General features: G+C 40.8%; 1 protein-coding gene across 6 annotated transcripts in view; it reads left to right on the top strand.

The window, feature by feature from the left end:
• METTL5 (methyltransferase 5, N6-adenosine) overlaps nt 1-19,096 on the top strand; it is a 178,752-nt gene that overhangs the window by 40,355 nt on the left and 119,301 nt on the right. For all 6 annotated transcript variants that reach the window (XM_069225309.1, XM_069225305.1, XM_069225308.1 and 3 more), the window contains exons 2-4: nt 7,276-7,397; nt 17,187-17,301; nt 18,704-18,888. In XM_069225309.1, the coding sequence (XP_069081410.1) occupies nt 7,289-7,397; nt 17,187-17,301; nt 18,704-18,888 (409 nt within the window). In that variant the 5' untranslated portion in view covers nt 7,276-7,288. The remainder of the gene's footprint in view (nt 1-7,275; nt 7,398-17,186; nt 17,302-18,703; nt 18,889-19,096) is intronic.

The raw sequence follows: 19,096 nt of genomic DNA, 5'->3' as shown, positions 1-19,096 counted from the left end.
TGCTAAAAGCTCTAACTCGAGCAAATGCGAGGCCCATTGCATTGCAAATGCTTGTTTGTTTTATTTCTTTTCATCTTCCTCAAGCATTTACCCTGAGGCTTTGTATTGTTTCAGAAGCTTAATGAGTGTTGATTCTGGCTGGTTGTCCATCCCTATATTGTCTATCTCCAGCGTTTTTATGCAAGTGTTTTAAACTCTTGATCTTTTGCTTCTTTAAACCTACTTCAAAAGCTGAGGTTGCTCTTATGCGTGTCAGCCTCATGCAACCAGGAGTATTCGTCGTCCAATTAACGAAAGTGCCTCTCTAGTTGTACCAAAGTGCTCCTGATCAGTTTAACAGCATCCCTATCTACTTGCTGATACACATACCTCTGATAAAGACTTTGAATGCCACCCATACTCTACCAGAGCATGGGCATTACATCAAAATTCTGTAGAAGTATTCTGTTAACTCTTGCATCACCTCTTTGAATAATGCATCTAGCAGGGCTTCTGATGGAAACCTAAAAGTTTTGCATCTGTTGAATCTGTCAGACAGATGAATCAATAGTACCACACAGGAATGGTCCGGCAGTGTCCGGGGCCTGCTCTTAGTAATGATTATCCACGTACAGATGTCTTGTGTAAGCAACCATGACACCCATTCAAGGCACATGCCTCACATGTATGCCATGAAACCACACTTGAGTGTGCCATACTCTGATGCTGACCCAATAATCGTTAAAAAAACATGGATTATTTTGCTACAAATACTCTGGGTCAAGCAGGGCAGTGTTTTTAAAACACCAGTACCTACAGCTTTTACGCCCTACATTTAGTTCCACCTGGACCAACACTGGTGAATGGATTGTTCTAAGCAATGCCTCAATTTTATTTACTTTAAGCAATAAGGAACCAATATAAGGACTGTCATGTCTGGATGAGGCATATTGAACCTTAGATTGAAATTTAAATCCTGTGCAGTCCTGGTCAGACATCCTCTAAGCCCTGCAATTCTTGCAGCCATATCAAAGACCTGGCAGCACATGTCAAAGGGCTCCCATTTGTGGTGGGCCTGTTGTGCAACAAGTCTGTAATAATTTGAAAGTCTCCTGCATGTCTCCTGCGCAAATCAAGTGTGAGTCGTTAAACTTACAGCACTTGACACCAAGTTTATCATAGAACTCAGCATTGTCCTGTTTAGGCCATATACATTTACCAGGGTCAGTTTGCAGTCTACAGTACTCTCATATTATATAGCTGTCATTCGACCATAAGACTCATAGAAAAAAACCACTCTTCTCTGGATAAGTGTGACCACACTGTTGGAGTGAGAAGTATGTGATGCAAAGTATCTGAGGCAGCCCCATCTCTGAGAAAATGCGGCATGGCCCTCCTGTGGCCAGTTAATCTCCAGCATCTTTATGATAATTAATTGATCATGTTCTAAATATGCCACAACATTCCTGACTTTCATGGGATGGTTTAATCCCCTGGCATTCCAAACTACCTGTCTTGGCTGCATTCTTAACTTAAAGAAAGACCTGTTACTCTTCTTTGCTCCTGTCATACCTTCACTCTTCTTTTGAAGCTTGGTGTGACTCAAGGTTCTTGCTATATTCACAAGGCTACTAGAATACACAGCACAGCAGCACACACAAAACCCCTCGCCATCCCTCACGTACACAGAGAAACCCACAACTGTCACTGCATTAGCCCCCCACTTTCTGCAGCCTTACCTTCAGCGTATTTGCCTGCCAGCTATATAAGTCCCAATATTATTCAAGTGTTGTTATAGACATAGTGTACTGAGCCTGTTCATGGTTACCCTCAAGTACTGATTGCCCTGTCCCAGTGGTGTTGAGGGGGCCCAGCTTCAATTGTTCATGTAGGACCAAACCAACTTCCCTGCATTTTCAACGGGAAGACGTCTCCTACACTTTTTGTCAGCACTTCATATATGATGTTCCCAAATTTCTTAGCTTCTACAGCCTAACTAAAGAAGTAAGTCCTAACCTTGTATTAGCATGACACTCACATGGGAAGAACATAGCGTATTTGAACTTATTTATGGTCTCTCGCCTCATGTAAGAAATATTTTCTGTGCTACCTGGAGAGATTATGTGAAGTCCATGTACCTTCTCACCAGAGAACCCTCCTAACATAGTTTTCCTTTTTCTCTGGCCAGCCCAGGGATCCAGTTTTTGCCCCTAAAGAAGAGCCACTGTAGGATTGGCCAAGGGTCCTGGGGCAGAAAGTGCAGGGAGGGTCAGGTGTGCTTGCGTACCACAAGATGGGCTGAGAAGACTATATCACTAACAAGGATGTCGGTATGTGCTAGGCAGACTCCTCCATGTTTCCAGTCTGCCTCTTTTTTTGCCCAACCCAGAATCCAAATGTTATTCCCATGCCATGGGAAAGTCCCTCAAGGTTCTCAACATTAGCCTGTAGTTGCAGCATCTGTTATTAAAGTGTTTTTGTGCAGTTTCAAATGTGGATGCTCCTTGATCCTCACGGTCAGATATTCTTTGTCCTGTCTGCCCGAAGCTTTTGCCATATTTTCTTTTTTATAACCGTCTTTTTTAATTGTTTTTATTATTTTCTAGGACAAACCAGTTAACACATCTCACTGAACGATGCATATCAATAGACAATAATATAATAGTGTACCTTCGACTTGGCAAAATAACAGTAACTTTGAAACCCCAGCCACCCACCCCAACAAAGAAAAGAAAAAAGGAGAAAAGAAAGAAAACAACCATGACCTATCAGTACTACTTTTCCAGTGAGAGCTCTTACTACAAACGTGTTGCCATGCTTTTCTAATCTGTCCTGCATTTATCATTCTACTTTACAAGTTCATGTCACTATTTATGTGCTTTTGGTTCCATAAACACGAGCTTAATGTCTCTTACTTATCGCCAAAAATTATTCAGGCCACCACCTTCTGGTGCTTGTCCAGTACTTCCAGCAGCTAGGTGGTGACTACACTTGCCCTAAAATAATAGTTTGGTTTGCAGTTTATCATCCTTGTCCGCCATTGTGGTTGCGCTGGTTTCTGGTGGCTCCCCCGATTTGAATTTGTCAATCCACAAACGTTGGCTGGGGCTTGTATGTTGAGAGCTTATCTGAGCAGCGAGCATGTAGTAGAAGATTTTACTCATCCCATGACCAGACGATGCACTGCAAGACTCCATGCTCAGCACATGGCCTAGGTCGTGCCAACTGTATGGCTTATATTGCACCAACCTTTCTGATTTTGTGGTCAACCAAAGAGGTGACCCATGTCTTGTACGGAGCGTGAGTGGGAAAAGCAGAAATGGGACTACAGAGTGTGGCCTTAATCATCTTTGTTTGCCTCATGAACACTTGTGGAAGAACAGGGCGTGACTAAAATTTACGAAATGCCAGTTACAAGATGGTGTTTTATCAAGGGATTACAGTCATGAAACTTTGCCTGTCAGATGAGGTCCTTTTTAAGCCACATGTAAAGAAAGCGTTAACGAGTGATGAATGTGTTTCTAAGCATATCCTTGTTTTGCATTGTGTTCATCACCCACTTGCTATTAATTTTGTCCTTGATTAAATTCCCTTTGTATCTCCTGTTGAATATCGTGGCTTGATGTTGTTTTTCTCTGGCCTGATATCAGAGAGGATTTATTGCAGTATTATATAATTCTGGCATTCAGGAAGAGACCAATGTGCTGCTGGCATGTCAAGCAGCATGTTACTGGATACTGTGCTCAGCACTCGATTAAGCATCCTGGCTGCCTAGTCAGCACTGGTGTTTTTACACTTGTAGTCATCTGGAGGGATATTCTGGAAGCTGCGTGGAGCATCGGGTGAGAATGGCAGCTGCAACAGGATCTGTCTCATTGCATTTGTTCCCTTCTTACTCTTCCTGTTCTTCACTCCGTTGCCGTTGCTGCTAATTTCGACCGTTATTTTTGATTATTTTTAGAAGGAACTTCTTCTGGAACTACCTCTACATATTTTTGCTTGTCTCTCTCCTCTACTCTGATGTTGTGGGTTATTTGGTGCCTTACTAATAATTTCTGTTTAATTTTTAATCTGCAGGCACGTGCTCCAAAATTGCACTGGAGAATTATTTTTGTTTTCCTTTTAACCTTTGATGTTTTAACACCTAACTGGGACCCTTTTAAGGAGACCCTTGACACCTTTCAAGTTTACTATTAAGTGCAGGGTGGCATCTTTGTTACTATGGGGAGTTTCCCTTTCCTTGGGCAATCAAGAAGGAGGCTTGTCAGACCTTCACAACATCCAGTTCTCAACACCATCGTACGTTGATGAATCCACTGGGCCCATGCAATAGAAACAGGAGAAGCATTAGTATTCTAATTTGCCAGTGTGCACTTGTGATGGTTTGTATGTAAGGAGGCTCTCATTGTAGATGGAGTGCAGAACATCAATAGGTGCTTCATAGAAGCAGTCCCAAAGTCAGTATCAGAGTACTTCATATACATCACTTGTTCCAGTCTGCAGAGGCCAATATAAGAAACTTCCCCATTAAGATGCAGGGTACAGCAAAGAGGGCATGCCTACTCTCATGTGGCCGAGCTGCAGCCGAACATGGGCACCATTTTTAATTATCCAGCAGGCCCGGTGGAATCACCCACAGCAGGCCTGACTCTACCTCCAGCAAGTAATCCAGCCTGATACACAATTACCTGAGGGCCTGGTGAAAACAGCAGTCCCCTAGGTATATTCTGCTTGCCGAGCCACGAACAGCCCAAGCATTAGTACCCCCTCCTGGTAGATGACCGTCTATGCCAAGGCACCTCCTCTAATCTGGTGCAACACAAACCACCAGGACCATCCAGTTGCTCCCCCGTACATAGCATCGATTTGCATACACCCCATGGTCATGCAGCTGCACCATAGAAAGGTGACGGGATCAATCAGTCCACACAAGGCACAACCACAGCCAGGCTCCGAGGCAATCCAGCCAGAAATAGACAGACTCGATTCCCATTGAGAGCACTCCATATGCACCTGGCAGCCTAGGGTCAGTAAATCGCTATAAATACTTTGATTTCACAGCTATTTTTCAGTTTCCTTGGTGCCCACTTTATTAAAGGGCCATTTGGTGCTAGATGTAAATGGATACCTCGGGATGTCTGTAGCATATTAAGCTTCCGGCACATTTGTATGATAGAGCGCTGCTTACTTCACACACTAGCTCGGAGCCTGTCTATCCCGCACCCTCCAACATTTGGGTATTTCATCTGAAAAGGAACCCTATTGCTGAAGTTCTTCATGATATCATTTGCTCCCTTACGGCTGATCCGAGCTAAGTAGTCCGTTTTTGCTCTTCAACAGTCTTCCCTGTTTTAGAAGTGACTGTAGTGTTTACCTGGCAGAATAACATCCTGTTTGCAATCATTAGGGGAAAGGCAGACAGCACAACTAATTCTGTTTGGCCTTTAGGCAACATAAAGTACATCTTTTAAAGGTTACGCGCCATTACATATACCAAGGTTATACGTTCAATTTTTAATCATGTTTTTTAATAAAAGGAGAAAAAAGACTTTCAAGCAATGTTTATTATTTTTCCTATCTGAACTGTGAAAATGGGCTTTAATTCACAACTAAGCCTACTAAGGGGATATTAGTACTTTTCATATAAACTGACAACCCCTTTTTGCAGCATCTCACCTTCGGGATGAACTCTTCTTTAATACGTAGTAACCCAAACATTTATACATTAAACAGTCACCTCTGTGTGCTTACAGAGCACACTTCGAGGTGAATTATCTGATGAAAATAAGTATATTTCCTACATGACAGAGTATGTCTTCTACCGTGTCCTAATGAGGTGGCTTTAAAATTGTAACTGCAGACAACCAGGGTGCAATGATGTTGCCTGTAGCCATACAAATAGCCATATACATCAGTAGTGGTAATGGACATTGCAGCCCACTTATGACATTAAGCTTCCAAGCCTCTGGTGTAATTCCAGTTCCAACTTACAGTGGCTTTATTCGAAAGTTAAACAAGCAGGTTTGGTGTTACCAATTTGAACAGGGGAAGGGCACATGGACAGTGAGACTGAATGGCATCAGTGTGGCAGTGTACATAGATTACACAGAGCGTATAATGGCTGCAGCGGCTAGATCACTAAGGTATTTTGCCAGGTATTCCCAGTTATTTGCTCTGCAATGCAGTGGATTGTGGAAAACACTGTATTTACACATATATTACTTTTTTGTTCTAATTATGTTTGTCAGCTGAACATTTTCTGTTCAGTCCCTGCATGTTACTAGGCCCTAGGCCGTGACAGTATATTGTATCTTCTTGCTCATTAACATCTGTGATCCCACATAAGTATGCAAACTAAAAGAAGTATATAGTATTATTTTTCTCGTTGTTGTCTTTTCTCTCGAGTTTGTAAAAGCCTTTTAAAATCTCCATGGCCCGTTTAGTCAGAAGAAAACATGTGACTGTTTTAATAACACCTTCATTTGTCATTGTGGAGTTAGGTGATGTAATTGGTCAGATCACTGTCATAAAAGAAACTAACAAACATCAAAATCTTCACTTATTCTTTTCATATTCCATGAAAGAGTGCTTTCTTTCGTTAGGCAATATTCAGTACAGCTTGGCACAGGGGTCTATTCAGCAGGGTCAAAGTACCTTTGGAGCAATGACTAACATTCACTCACATTATTAGCTGCTGAGCCTACTCATTGATTATAAAACATCTCTGTTGCCAGTAGGAAATCAGTTCAGTAGAGTTTGGACGTGGCTGTGATAGTAAGTTACACATACATAGAGATGGCATAAGGTTGCCATCTTTGGTGCAGTTTGGCTCTTCCGGCATTCATCTTATATTGGGAACACGCTGGCAAAGCTACTGCCAGCAGAACCTGGAGACATACCTCTTTATCAGTATCCATCCATATCAGTAAGCAGGAAAATGGAGTATTCGAGGTGAAAGGTCAGGCAGGTTTACAGTTGCCCTTCTGACATTCTAATTCAGTGAGACTACCATGGCAGTACAGGTAAGGTGGGATAAAGTGGGATCAGAGACACAAGGTAAGGTCTGGGTGGGAGTAGGATAAAGAGATGAGTGTTGAAAACTGATGCTGTCACGGCTTTTATAGGGTTTTCCTATTGTATGCAAGATCATAATAAAGCTACTTGTAGGTCACAGTCCCTTCCTATTGTGAAATCTTTTTTTTTTTAACAGCTTTTAGTATGTTTCTCTAATCTGTAAACTACTTATGAACAGAAGTAGATCTCCTTTTTATTTTATTCTTCCTTCTCTCTTTGCAGACCAACAGTGTAAATGAAAAAGATGAAGCTGAAGGAGCTTGAAAGCCGGCTGCAGCAAGTGGATGTATTTGACAATCCCAAAATCGTTCTGGAGCAGTATCCAACAAGGCCGCACATTGCAGGTAAAGGGTTACACAGGACACTGGGACATTAAATCTGCATCACTGTGAACAATATAATTGAATATGAGAGAAGTGCCTTTTTACTGTGCTTTAACCAATGTGACTTTCCTGTGCAATTTAGTAAATTAATCCAGACTTTGGGGCTTCGTATTCTTTAAGGTATTATTACTTGTTTACCTTGGAGTGTGCAACATCAGGCATTCTTCTTTTGTTTGTAAATAGGTATGGAGGGAAGCCCAGTAAAGTGTAAAGGATGTTATTGCATTGCTTGCTCTCCCACTGTTGCTCTGTTTCCTCCATGGTTTCCTACCCACTAAGTGTGACAACAGCTTTACCTTTCCACCTTTAAGACTGGGAAGCAGAACTCCGAGCTGCTCAATACCTTGTTCATTTTGAGTATGAGCTGGTCACTGCATTTCAGTCTGTGCCACCACCTTGGTGCATCCAGTTGTTTTCATGGGTACTAGTAACAGTTGTGTGTACACATATATATGTTCCCTCGTAGACCTCTGATGCAGCAGCACAGTCATCTGCAGCTAGGTTGGTGATGCAGAAAAGTTCAGATTTATTAAGTGAACGCCAGTATTCATCACAAGTGCAAACAAACAAGAATTTAAAAATTTGCATGAAATGTAGGCATGGTTAAATGATGAAATTAGATAAAAACTATTGTTTAAAAGCGAGAAAAACAGTTAAACTCACCAGTTACAGTTTACTGAACTATACCTCTCATCCCCTTTGCACTGTTTTTGACCTCACATATTACATCGCTAATGACATAATTGATGACATTACTGATAACGCCATAAACATATATAGCACTGAGTGTACACGTGTGAATCTATAACATGGAAATAGCTTAAGCACTGGAGGCAAGCTTGTTTGTGCATATTAAAAGAATATGGTGCTCCGTTTCCAAATCACTGTAGTTTGGCGTACAAGTATTTTTCCATTTTAATCAAGGTAAAGACAGCACACCTAATGTGGGTTGCAGTGGTATATTTCAACGTAGGTTGAGGCATAAAGCCAAACAATGTTCCAAAAATCTGTGAGAAAGACCAAATCTTTGTTGACAATAGCTTATCCACCAGTGGGTGTCTATGTTAAACAGTTGTAATACAGTGGCATAGACAAATTCTTTGTAGCAAGTATATTTATAAGGTGTTGATAGTTATTTCCAGAACTTTACTGAAGATTTTGAGGCATTGCAGATTGTTAAATAATGTACAATGTAGGGGTGTTCCACTTGGAGGTGGTTTATTTCACACTGCCCATGTAAGCATGGCCCTAAAGTTGCATGCCATTGTGACCATCTCAGAAATGTGTGTAGTATATTTTAGCAGACTACGAAGGGTTGTCTTTAGGGCCTGGCAGAAGATATATTTTCTGTGGCAAATGCTAACCTGTCAACTTTTTGACTTACAATTGCAGGTGATGTAAAGTCTTTAAGAGAATAATCCCATTAAGGTGAAAAAAAAAATCCTAAGGATTCTGCTAAATGACTTGATGATGCTATTTGAGATGTCATCAGTGATGTTATCAATTATGTTGTTTAACATGTAATAAGGGATATAATATGTGAGGTCATGAGCAGTACATGGTGGGGTGAAAGTTATAGTTATCTCAGTAAACTATAATTGGTGAGTTTAATAGTTTTTCGTTTACTGTAGCATTAGTGTTTGTCTAATTTCTACGCCTAACTAAAGCATCACTTTGGTTTTTTTTTTCAGCGAATATCTGACTTTTTGTTGTTGTTGTCATATTCAAACGTAAACATACACCCAACCACTTGGGGCAACTTATAGCCTTCGGTCTTTGTGCCCAACACCGCTGTAGCTTTTCAAACCACAGCTGTGCACTGCCTTCTGCCATGTGCTACAGGGGGTTGGCTGTGGGGCCATGCCTCCAATCAGGTCCAGCACCCAACCCTGCAGCAGCCATCCAACCCACCGCTGCATTTGGCCTTACACCGTCCTCAGCAGGGAATTGGCTGCAGGATCTGGCAGGAGGCGAGGTACCAACTCGCATTTTCCTTATCTTTTTTTTTCCTCATGGAAGCTTGCAAAGTACCTCATGGCAGTGTCACGCTGGATCCCATGGGGGTACAGTGATACTCCCAACCCAAATTTTGTATTTTAAGTTTAATTTCTGGAGTCATTTTGGGTTCCCCACCCCCAGAAAATCTGGGAGTGATGGTGTCCCTACCCTGCCCCTTTATTCAATTTTTCAGAAACATTTTCATAACACAAGGACCGAGTTCCTGGCCCTGTAATGGAGACCACAATCTAATGTGATCAGACCCATGGTACCCACATGGCTAACGGGCTAAAAAAAAGTCTTAGCCCAATCAGAAGACCCTAATTTGATAAAATAGCTGAAGGGATTTGTACCAAATCATAAAAACCACACTTTCTAAGTAATTTCTCACTTTCTGACAATTTGGTATAATTATGTCCAGCTGCTTTTTCTGTATTGAAGAGCAAACAAATGTCCTATGGTAATTAACATAGGAAGCCAACGTTTTGCATACCCTACCCACCCACACCCTCCATTTCCCTTTTTCTTGGCCACAGATTGATGCAGCAGTGCAAAAAAGTTCCACGAAAGAGCCGAGGTGGATGAACTTCTTTTAAAAAATACATGTTTTGTGCTGATTCATCTAACAGCACCAAAGTTCTTTGTGAAACAAAAATGTTTTTCATATGGAAACTCTGGCCTGACTCTAACAACACAGTGGCAATCTCCACTGTGTAATATAGTAAAATAATTGTCACTGATAACAAGCAAGAAGGAACACGCTGATATGCAGATTTTTGCCCTTGATGTGGAGTACACAGGAGATAGAGATGCACCACTTTAATGAAAATAGCTGGAGTGAGCTCGCTATTTGAGAACGGTGCTATTCCACTCAGAAGATCTCTTTAAAAATGAAATTCTTGCAAGACAGGAGCGCGCTAGGCCAGTGGTTCCCAACCTTTTCACTTCTGCGGACCCCACTTTATCTTTACTGGAACCCAGGGACCCCCACTGAATCCTTATTGGAATCCAGGGACCCCCTACTGAGTCATTACTGAAAGCTGTGGACCTAATCAGTTAATATTATTTAATTTTCTAAGCAGTCGCGGACCCCCTTAGGAGGCTTCGCGGATCCCCAGGGGTCCCCGGACCACAGGTTGGGAACCACTGCGCTAGGCTATCAAAAACAAGAGGAGGAAGAGCGCGCAAACCTAATGAAAGGCATTTCATGTATGAACACAGTTAAAGTGTCTGGAAAATGTATGTATAATTGATGAACTTGTCCTGAAGAAGGTGGTGTGAACCAACTGAAAGACAACCGAAACGCTGCGTCAACAATTTTTATAGTTATATGAGAAATATATTTTTATTGTGATTATTTTTTATTATAAAGGATAAGAGAAAACAAATGTTAATGTTAAAATGTTGCGAAGTATTATACATTGAAGATACATTTGGTGTATTTATTTAAATATTTTGAATAACATAAAAATAAAAAGTTAAGAAATAACAAGAAAAACGTGTAGAGTATGGTCTTCAAATAGTAATGTTTGGAGTATAGGGACATTGGAAAACTGTCAATAGCCCTTTATTTTTTCACCTTGTGTGTGTGTGTGTGTGTGTGTGTGTGTGTGTATATATATATATATATATATATATATATATATATATATATATATATATATATATATATAACTTTTAATCCCATAAATGTAGACAATTTAATGCCAGCAACGTAATTTCAATTGAGTAGGATTCAAGTTCACATCCAAAGGGAATTTGTGTATGGATATAGTAAAAATAAACCACATTCTGGCACAAACGCCATGAACCACAAAAATTCACTAGTTCAAACCATAGCTCACGTCAGCCTTGTGCTGTGCATGACATCACCCATCACTTCATTGATGACATCACAAGTGACTCCATTGATAATTAGATTTATGACATCACTGCCATTACTTATGACACCACTGCTTGTCAGTTTCGTGTTCACAGGTAGTGTTTTTTCAATGAAGTCTTGGTTTAAGACTTTTGTTTTGTGTTTTATGTTTGGCAACGGATACAATACACACAATAACTATCAGTGCCTGCCATGTGGTGCTCTTAATAGCTCCTTTTTTAGGTCTCGCCTACTATACAGGGCATGTGCTGGCTGATGCAAGACGTATTGTTAGTTTACATAAGGCTTAATCTGCCAGTGCTTACCATTAGTTGGCTTCATTGTTATTTGCTTGCTTCTTATGTGTTCCCTTGTGTGGACTCTTCTTCTTTTTCTTGTGTTTGCCTCTCCTATGGCGCAGGGGAGCATTATTTGTATACTTTCACTGCTCGTTTTTCAGATGTTTTTTTCCTTTATGTTTTTAAGCATTCCAGAAAGGGTGCAGGTTTTCCTGCTTTCTCACTAAGAGCCCCTGGATCTCCTCTGTCTGCTCAGTGTTGTCTTGTTTGTGTGCTTCTCCCCTCCCCCTGCTGTCTTACCCATTTACTTTTCCTCCTCCCGCTCCACGATTCTCTCCTTGTTAGTTTGATCCTCTCTCCATATCCTCTGTGTTGCTGCCCACATGTGAACCCCCATGTTGCTTTCCTAGCCCTATCTTGCTTCTCCCAACCCTAGCCTTTGTGTTTCCACCCCTACCCCACACATGGATTGAATCTGCAGCTCCCTCTTCCCCCAACTATGCTCCACATTGCTGTCTCTCACTTATGCGTTTGACTTAGAGAGGCTTAGGATGTTTGAATCTGGATGAATTTTGTATCAACTTCATAGGGGAACAGATACTGCCGCTCTACTTCTAAAGGAGTGCATTGACCCCAAAAGCTCCGGGACCTACAATCATGGCCGGGGTGTGATAGTGGAGGAGGTCAGGTCTTCAGCTTTCTTTCTCAGGAGTGCACAATTCCCCCCTCTGACACGTAACACCAGCTTTGATCCCGCCCCCGAAAAGAGGCTGCAGAGTGAGTTCCGCAGAGGAGCAAAGCTCTCACTCCTCCTTTCTGCTCCACACGTTTCAGATTTATCTCCAAGGACTGCGCAGTTTTACAATATGACAATTTTTAGGTCTCACCTATGAGACCGCTTTCAGCTCTCTGTAGGCAAAAACCTGTTGTGGACCACCGTGCTTTAAGTGAGATGAAAAAGGTGGGTGTGGCGCTTTAAATTAGGTATGGTTAAGTAATTAAGTGTTTGGCTTAAAACATATGAACTACAATCTTGTGCAATACACAGCATGCTGCCTGACCAGCATTTACGTGCCTCTTTGTGAGGCTTCCTGTTTTGCATTCTGACTTATTGGAAAACAATTAACATATGCATGAAAGAAGCCAGACCAATTGTCTTTGTGGGTGCTTGTTACCAGTTAAATAAGTAACAACAATGATTTTATTGTAAATAATTTGAATTGGTAATTATAAATGGCACATGTGTGAACCTCACTGTGTACCCACTGGAGAGAGGCAAAATATTGGATGAACATCTAAAAACTGTCCTGGACCACTGACTCGCACTGCCTTAAGCCTCAGCCCCAGAACTTTCAATTGTGCCCCTTTATGAAACCCTGCCACATCCAGACCTCACCCAGTTACCCAAGTGTAACTCCGTTCACATGTGGCATACACTCCTTGGAAAATCCTACAACGAGATCTCTTGTCTTTGGAAATGTGTAGTGAAGTGAACTCTAATTTAAATACAAAATTGCATTAAAGCAAAGAGAATTGTGTACTGAGATGTTTGCCACAAGATCGTTTTTATCTTGAGGCAGCCAGTCAGGTTCTCTGTTCCGTGGTTCATCCTATCTGATTTCTTTGTTTTTTTTAATTTCTGAGCTGGTAAAGAATCCCCAGATGGTTAATGGCAGAGATATGCAAAAGTGTTGACCCCTGAAAACCTGCTCTGCAATTTTTTAAAAGGCTTTTATCATCAAAACAAGTGTGCAGATTTGCACCAAACCAACAAAAGCATGCTTTCTGACCAAGTTCTACTTTCAAGCCAAAGTACAGTATGTTTATCCCAGCCTGTACTATAACTGGCCAGCTTCTCCCTCATTTATTGCCATACTTCCTCAGTAAATATTATACTATTTTGATGGCTACATTGTACATAGTCTGTGTATGATGTACCTTTTTGCAAATCCTTGAAACAGACATTTTTTGTTTCCTCTCCATGCACTACTTATGACTTGTTTGACTTTCCATCCACCCTGATATTTCGCCAATTTAGAACTGCCTGAAGATGTACAAAATTAAACTTTAAATTTCAATTTAGATAATGGAAAACAAGGCGAAAACGAGGGAAGAAATCTAAAGGAGTTTGCAATGCCAACCATCCGCCTTTAGATATGTTTCTCTGAAAGGGTGGTGCTATATTCATGTTTTAACTCCCTTTCAACAGTGTTCTGATACAACTACCTAAGTTTTCAGCTTTACAAATCTGATCGGTTTAGAATTGAGGGATCTGGCCCCATTAGGCTATTTTTCTTTCAGACAATTAGAGAATCTCTATTTTAGTCCACAGTAGTCACATCCTCCTTGCCAGGTACTGCAAACCTGGGGAAGTGGTGGGGAAATCACAATCCATACCGTTGATGGAGATGTTCGGAACAAGAGTAGTGTTTCAAATTAGGCGTTGATTTTCGTAGAAACCTGTGTAACACGCTGCAGTTACAGGCTCTTCAGCAGAGCAGATCTAAAACGTGACCAGATGCCTTAGTACTCCTAGATTGGCAGATGAACTGCTTCCTGGCTATGCTGAGTTTCTTATGCCTTTCTCACCACACAAACTGTTTCTCAGTCCTAACCAGAAACCACTTTTGTTTGAGAGTTGGGTGCATCTTGATGGACTGCAAATCTCAGAAAATAATTGTAACTAGGTGTTGTCACTACAATGTTGCCTACTTCTGGCAAAACAGACAAAGTTTATGCATTAGATCTTCAATAAGCAGATGTTGTGTCTGACAGAGGGTCTTGGAATAGGTTTTGCAAACTCACCATATTGGTATATTTTTCTGTCTGTATCTTCATTTTGCGTAGGGTTTTGTTTTTTTCTTTAGTCCCTATTCAGTGCTGAATGCCAACAAAAGGGTAGCAGCGAAGCACTGCATGTAACAATACTCTACACATACATAATTATAAGTGGGCCACTGGAAATATGTGGCAGTGCAGGACCCAATCATGAGGCATTTAAACACATATATCAATGTGGGCAGGCACTTCAGAGCCCCACTTAGGGGTAGTAAGCACTGTGTATTAATGCTTTAGTACAAAACTGTTCAAAATGTTACTGTCAACAATGACGATATTTATGGAAGCTCAGTGATACTATTTTATTAATTCTCTTCCATTTGCTCACTAGAGTACAATTGCTTCTATAACACATATTTTGTGTTGCATTAGGCAGAACTCAAACCTACATGTATATATCTCTTGTACGAAAATATCTACCTCTTTCTCTCTACATGCCCCAGTTGTGTTTTCTAAAATAGAAAATGGGGCTTCTAGAGCTTTATTATTTATTTATTTTACGTTTATCATGGTGTTTCTGGAAGTATGCCTTTTCAACAAGAAAAACTATTGTGTATTCCTTATTTATTATATAAGTAGCACGCTAGACAGCACTTTAGGATTCACAATAGTAGGCCCTAAAAACAGAAGGAAAATGTTTGCAAATTCTGGGTGTACTCTTAAAATAATTACAGCTTTCAGAACACTGTACGGTAAACATAAAACAAAACATGTCAATTATTCTCCTGTTTCTGAAATATATGTAAAGGATTGGTTTGCTATAGTAGACAAACGTCTTGATATTCTGAGAGGTGACCACTTTCGATTTGAAAAGTTGCAGAAGATGTGTTGCATTTTATATCAGAAGTTCTTATTAAAATTCTATTATTTTCAGGAATACACGATCATTTTGTTGAAAGTTGAAGATTATACAGCATATATAAGACTATGTGGTACATTGCTAATCATACAGAAAACATTTCAACTGTAGATCGACCTATTCCTAGTGACCCTCATTATAATATTTAATAATATGAAGAAAACAGTTAAAAACAGAAGTAATGGAAAGAGCATAACTCGGTCTATCGCCGCTAAATAGTCTTTGAGAGATAAACATTTTGAACTTGAGAAATGTTGTCCAACCCATGAACCCTTGAGCCAATTAATTTAAAAGATTAGGCCCCAGGATCGTGATTATTTCACCCCAGCATTTCTTCTAGAGCTTGAATACCACAATTTAAGTCCCAAGATGAACATAGGTACCTCCAAGGTTTGTATAAATGTATCTGGTTTCTTAGATAAATTAGTCCACTGGCCAGGTTCCAAATCACTTCCAGTACTCTTAATTTATTTCCTTTATCTGGAGTTGTCTATAAATGCAAGGTTGTACTTGTTCTTTCCACTCACGTTGTTAGACATACTTCACGATAGAGACAGCAGGGAAACATATGCACTCTCAAAGAGTGCTGAATCAAAAAGAAAATTTAGCGACTGAAAAAGGAGTAGTAGAAGGACACAAGTCATACGTCCATGCTTTAGAGGAGGGACAAACGCCAGAAGAGGAATGAAAGCCCACTGAAGCTGACAAACAGGAATCAAGTAAATAAGTGACAGTCTGGGTGGTGCTGATTGGTGATGTCCCCAGGTTGTAGATTTAGTGGGGGCATGGGTCCGTTGGGGCCCTTGAGTGGATGGATCAGCATGATTGCTGCTGTGTCGTTTCTGGTGAGGGTAATCCATTCGGTCAGGTGGCCGTCTTGGTTTGTGGTGGGTAGGTTAGCGATGAGTTCTCTGAGTTTTGGTTGGTGTGCGTAGTTGCTGTGGATGTATGTGATTTTGCTTTAGAAGAAGTTGGATAGGTTGTTGCAGAGTTGTTGGGTGGCAGCAGTGTTATTGACAGTGGCTGAGGATGAGGTGAAATCATTGACGATCAAGAAGATCTCCTTGCAGCTGTTCGAGCTTCCTTCAATGTGGTCCCCTAGTGCTTTTTTCTTAGTGTCTAATTTGCTGCTGATTCTTCTTAGTTCAGCCATGTGTGTAAGTCCGTTGTTGGTGTTGTTGTGGCTGGCTTTCTATTTCCTTTCTGTTTACAGAGTTGTTTGGTGTCTCGGAGGTCTTCTGGGTACCAACTGGCCTGCTCGTTAGATAGACTATATTTGTTGGGTTTGATGGATGTGAGGTTGTACGTGGGGCTAGGCTGATCAGTGCTGAGGGCGCTGAGCCAGTCTGGTTGTGTGATTTTGCCCCAGCTGTGGCTTGGAGTGCTGAATCTGGTAGGGGTGTTGACCTGAGGTGTGTTGATTTGGAAGTGGTTAATGGAGTGGCCGGTCCGTGTGAGCTATGTCTGGGAGTTGTATTTGATGCTGTCGCTTATGGTGAAGATGGGGGTCCAGTGTGTGTCCTGTGGGGTGTGTTGGTTCTGTGACAGGCTGGGTGAATTTAATGTTGCTCAAGCTTTTGAGGTTTGCTGTGGGGCAGGAGTCGTTTCGGCCTTCCAGGTGAAAGTTAAGGCAATTAAGGAGAATATAGGCTCTGCCTGCCGCTATCTTGTACGTTCTACAGAAGTGCCGCCTTTCAGAAATGTCAGTGTGAATACACTGCTATTTGTCATTTTCGTTTGTAAATATATATATTTCCTGCTGCCTCAGTAAATTTGAAAAAGGCATTTGAGAAAGTAGCTAAGAGGAGAGAGGTTTTGTTGTAATTTTAGTTGCAGTTCTCCAGTTCAGTCATGTTTAACTGCAACATAATTGTATTCTGCTTTTTTTTTTTTAGCCTGCATCCTAAATACAATTCATAATACATATGATGATATCGAAGACAAAGTAGTTGCTGATCTAGGCTGTGGCTGTGGTGTCCTCAGCATTGGAGCTGCAATGTTAGGCGCTGGGTAGGTTATTTTTCTTCTTGTTTTTCATTCTGATTCATAGCATGATGTTTGTTACTGCGCACACTCAGTCCTAGATAAAGGGTAACAGGAAGTTTACTCCCATATTGTGTTTTGTTGAATATTATTAACGGGAAACACTAAATTCATCCTTTGCCACGTCTGCCCTGTGTTACTTGTGATAATGAGATGTTTCCATGAGAGCTAGTTATGCTGTAGCTGGTATTTACAATCAATCAATCATTTGCAAAGCGCAGCACTATCACCCCTAAGGGTATCTGGGCGCTGAGGGTGCTGTGTCCCTGTCGAAGAGCCATGTCTTGAGTGTTCTTCTGAAATATGCATGGTTACCCATGTTTAAGAGTTCAAAGGAGTGCTCAACTCCTTAACCATCTAAAGAGCGGTATTTTGTGTCTTATAACAAGCCATATTTCGGTTAGTAACTTCTGTTAAATTAAAATCTCATCCGAGTGCTCTATCATCTGTGGTAACTACCAAACAAAATACCCTTTATAAAATACCATTAAATATCAATCCTTTTGTGAAATTGAAGGAAGCTTTAACTTTTTTGTTTTCACACGTGTTTCTATTAACAGTAACACCTGAACCCTTAACTTCAATACTAGTGAGCTCATTATATGTCTGGCCCTAGCACATTAGGCTAAGTGAGAACCTAAGTTTTTATAGGTGCACATAGGGATGCAGTGTTCAAACTTGGCTGTACCTGACTATGTGATGATTGTGCCTTGGCATTTAAAGTTGTGATTTGTAGTTAGAGTATGCCTGTGTATATGGGGCATGCTTTGGTATATGATGGATTCCATGAAAGTGCAGTGAGGTAAACTAGTGCTCCAATTTATGTTTGAGAAGGTATGTTGCAACTCAGTATTAAGTGAATGACTATTGGCTGCCTGTAATTAGTTTTATTGACATGTACGTACAGCTTAGTTTGGACCATAAGGATTCACTCTTGGTTAATGCATGCTTGAGGTATGTTAAAGTGTATTAATTTGGGCCCAGTATTTACAATACACTAAGTGTAAATTCCTATTCATCTTGCAGTGGGTGGTACAGTTTGCCGAAGTCCTTCAGTGTTACATTTGGAACTTTGCTATAAACCTGAGAAAAAATAACAGTTTTTCTGTGAGACTTCAAGTACAACTGACACTTCATAATATTTTTATTTAATTTAGTTTTTGAGAAGTGCGAGAAGGGGTTTGTTAATTTGCTAAGTGATCCTGTAGCAGGAGGAAAGCAAATCCATAGACTAACTCCTTGCACAGAAATAAGCGTAGCTGTTCAAGACCATCATTAGCCCTGCCATCTTCACTGATGGCAACATTGTGTGTTGTGAAGTCAGGATCTAGTAGAAATTACTTTAATTACTTGTTTCTCTGCCTTGCAGGATGTGTCTGGGGATTGACATAGATGAAGATGCATTGGAGATATTCAGAACTAATGTTGATGAGTTTGAGTTGACAAATATTGACCTGGTTCAGTTGGATGTATGCTGTTTACCCCCTGCTAAAGTGTTCAATATGGTTGATACAGTCATCATGAACCCGCCCTTTGGCACGAAAAACAATAAAGGTATTTTGAATCTTATTGAAGATTTGCAAGTCGTAAAGTGGTCAATAAAAACCTGATGGAAGTGTGGAAATGCAATCCAAATAGCTAAAGCAACAATTGAATTATTTAATGATTGATCAGAGTTGAAGCTTGTATAGCAACGTATTTGTATGGTCCCTCCCCATACTGAGCGTGACAGGAAGTTGTTGCCATTGTGCGTTTGCAGCAA

Source organism: Pleurodeles waltl, chromosome 3_1 (genome assembly GCF_031143425.1).
Source record: "Pleurodeles waltl isolate 20211129_DDA chromosome 3_1, aPleWal1.hap1.20221129, whole genome shotgun sequence".
Classification (NCBI taxonomy): domain Eukaryota; kingdom Metazoa; phylum Chordata; class Amphibia; order Caudata; family Salamandridae; genus Pleurodeles; species Pleurodeles waltl.
Note: the sequence above shows the minus strand (reverse complement) of the source record. Positions and strands in the feature narration are given on the sequence as shown.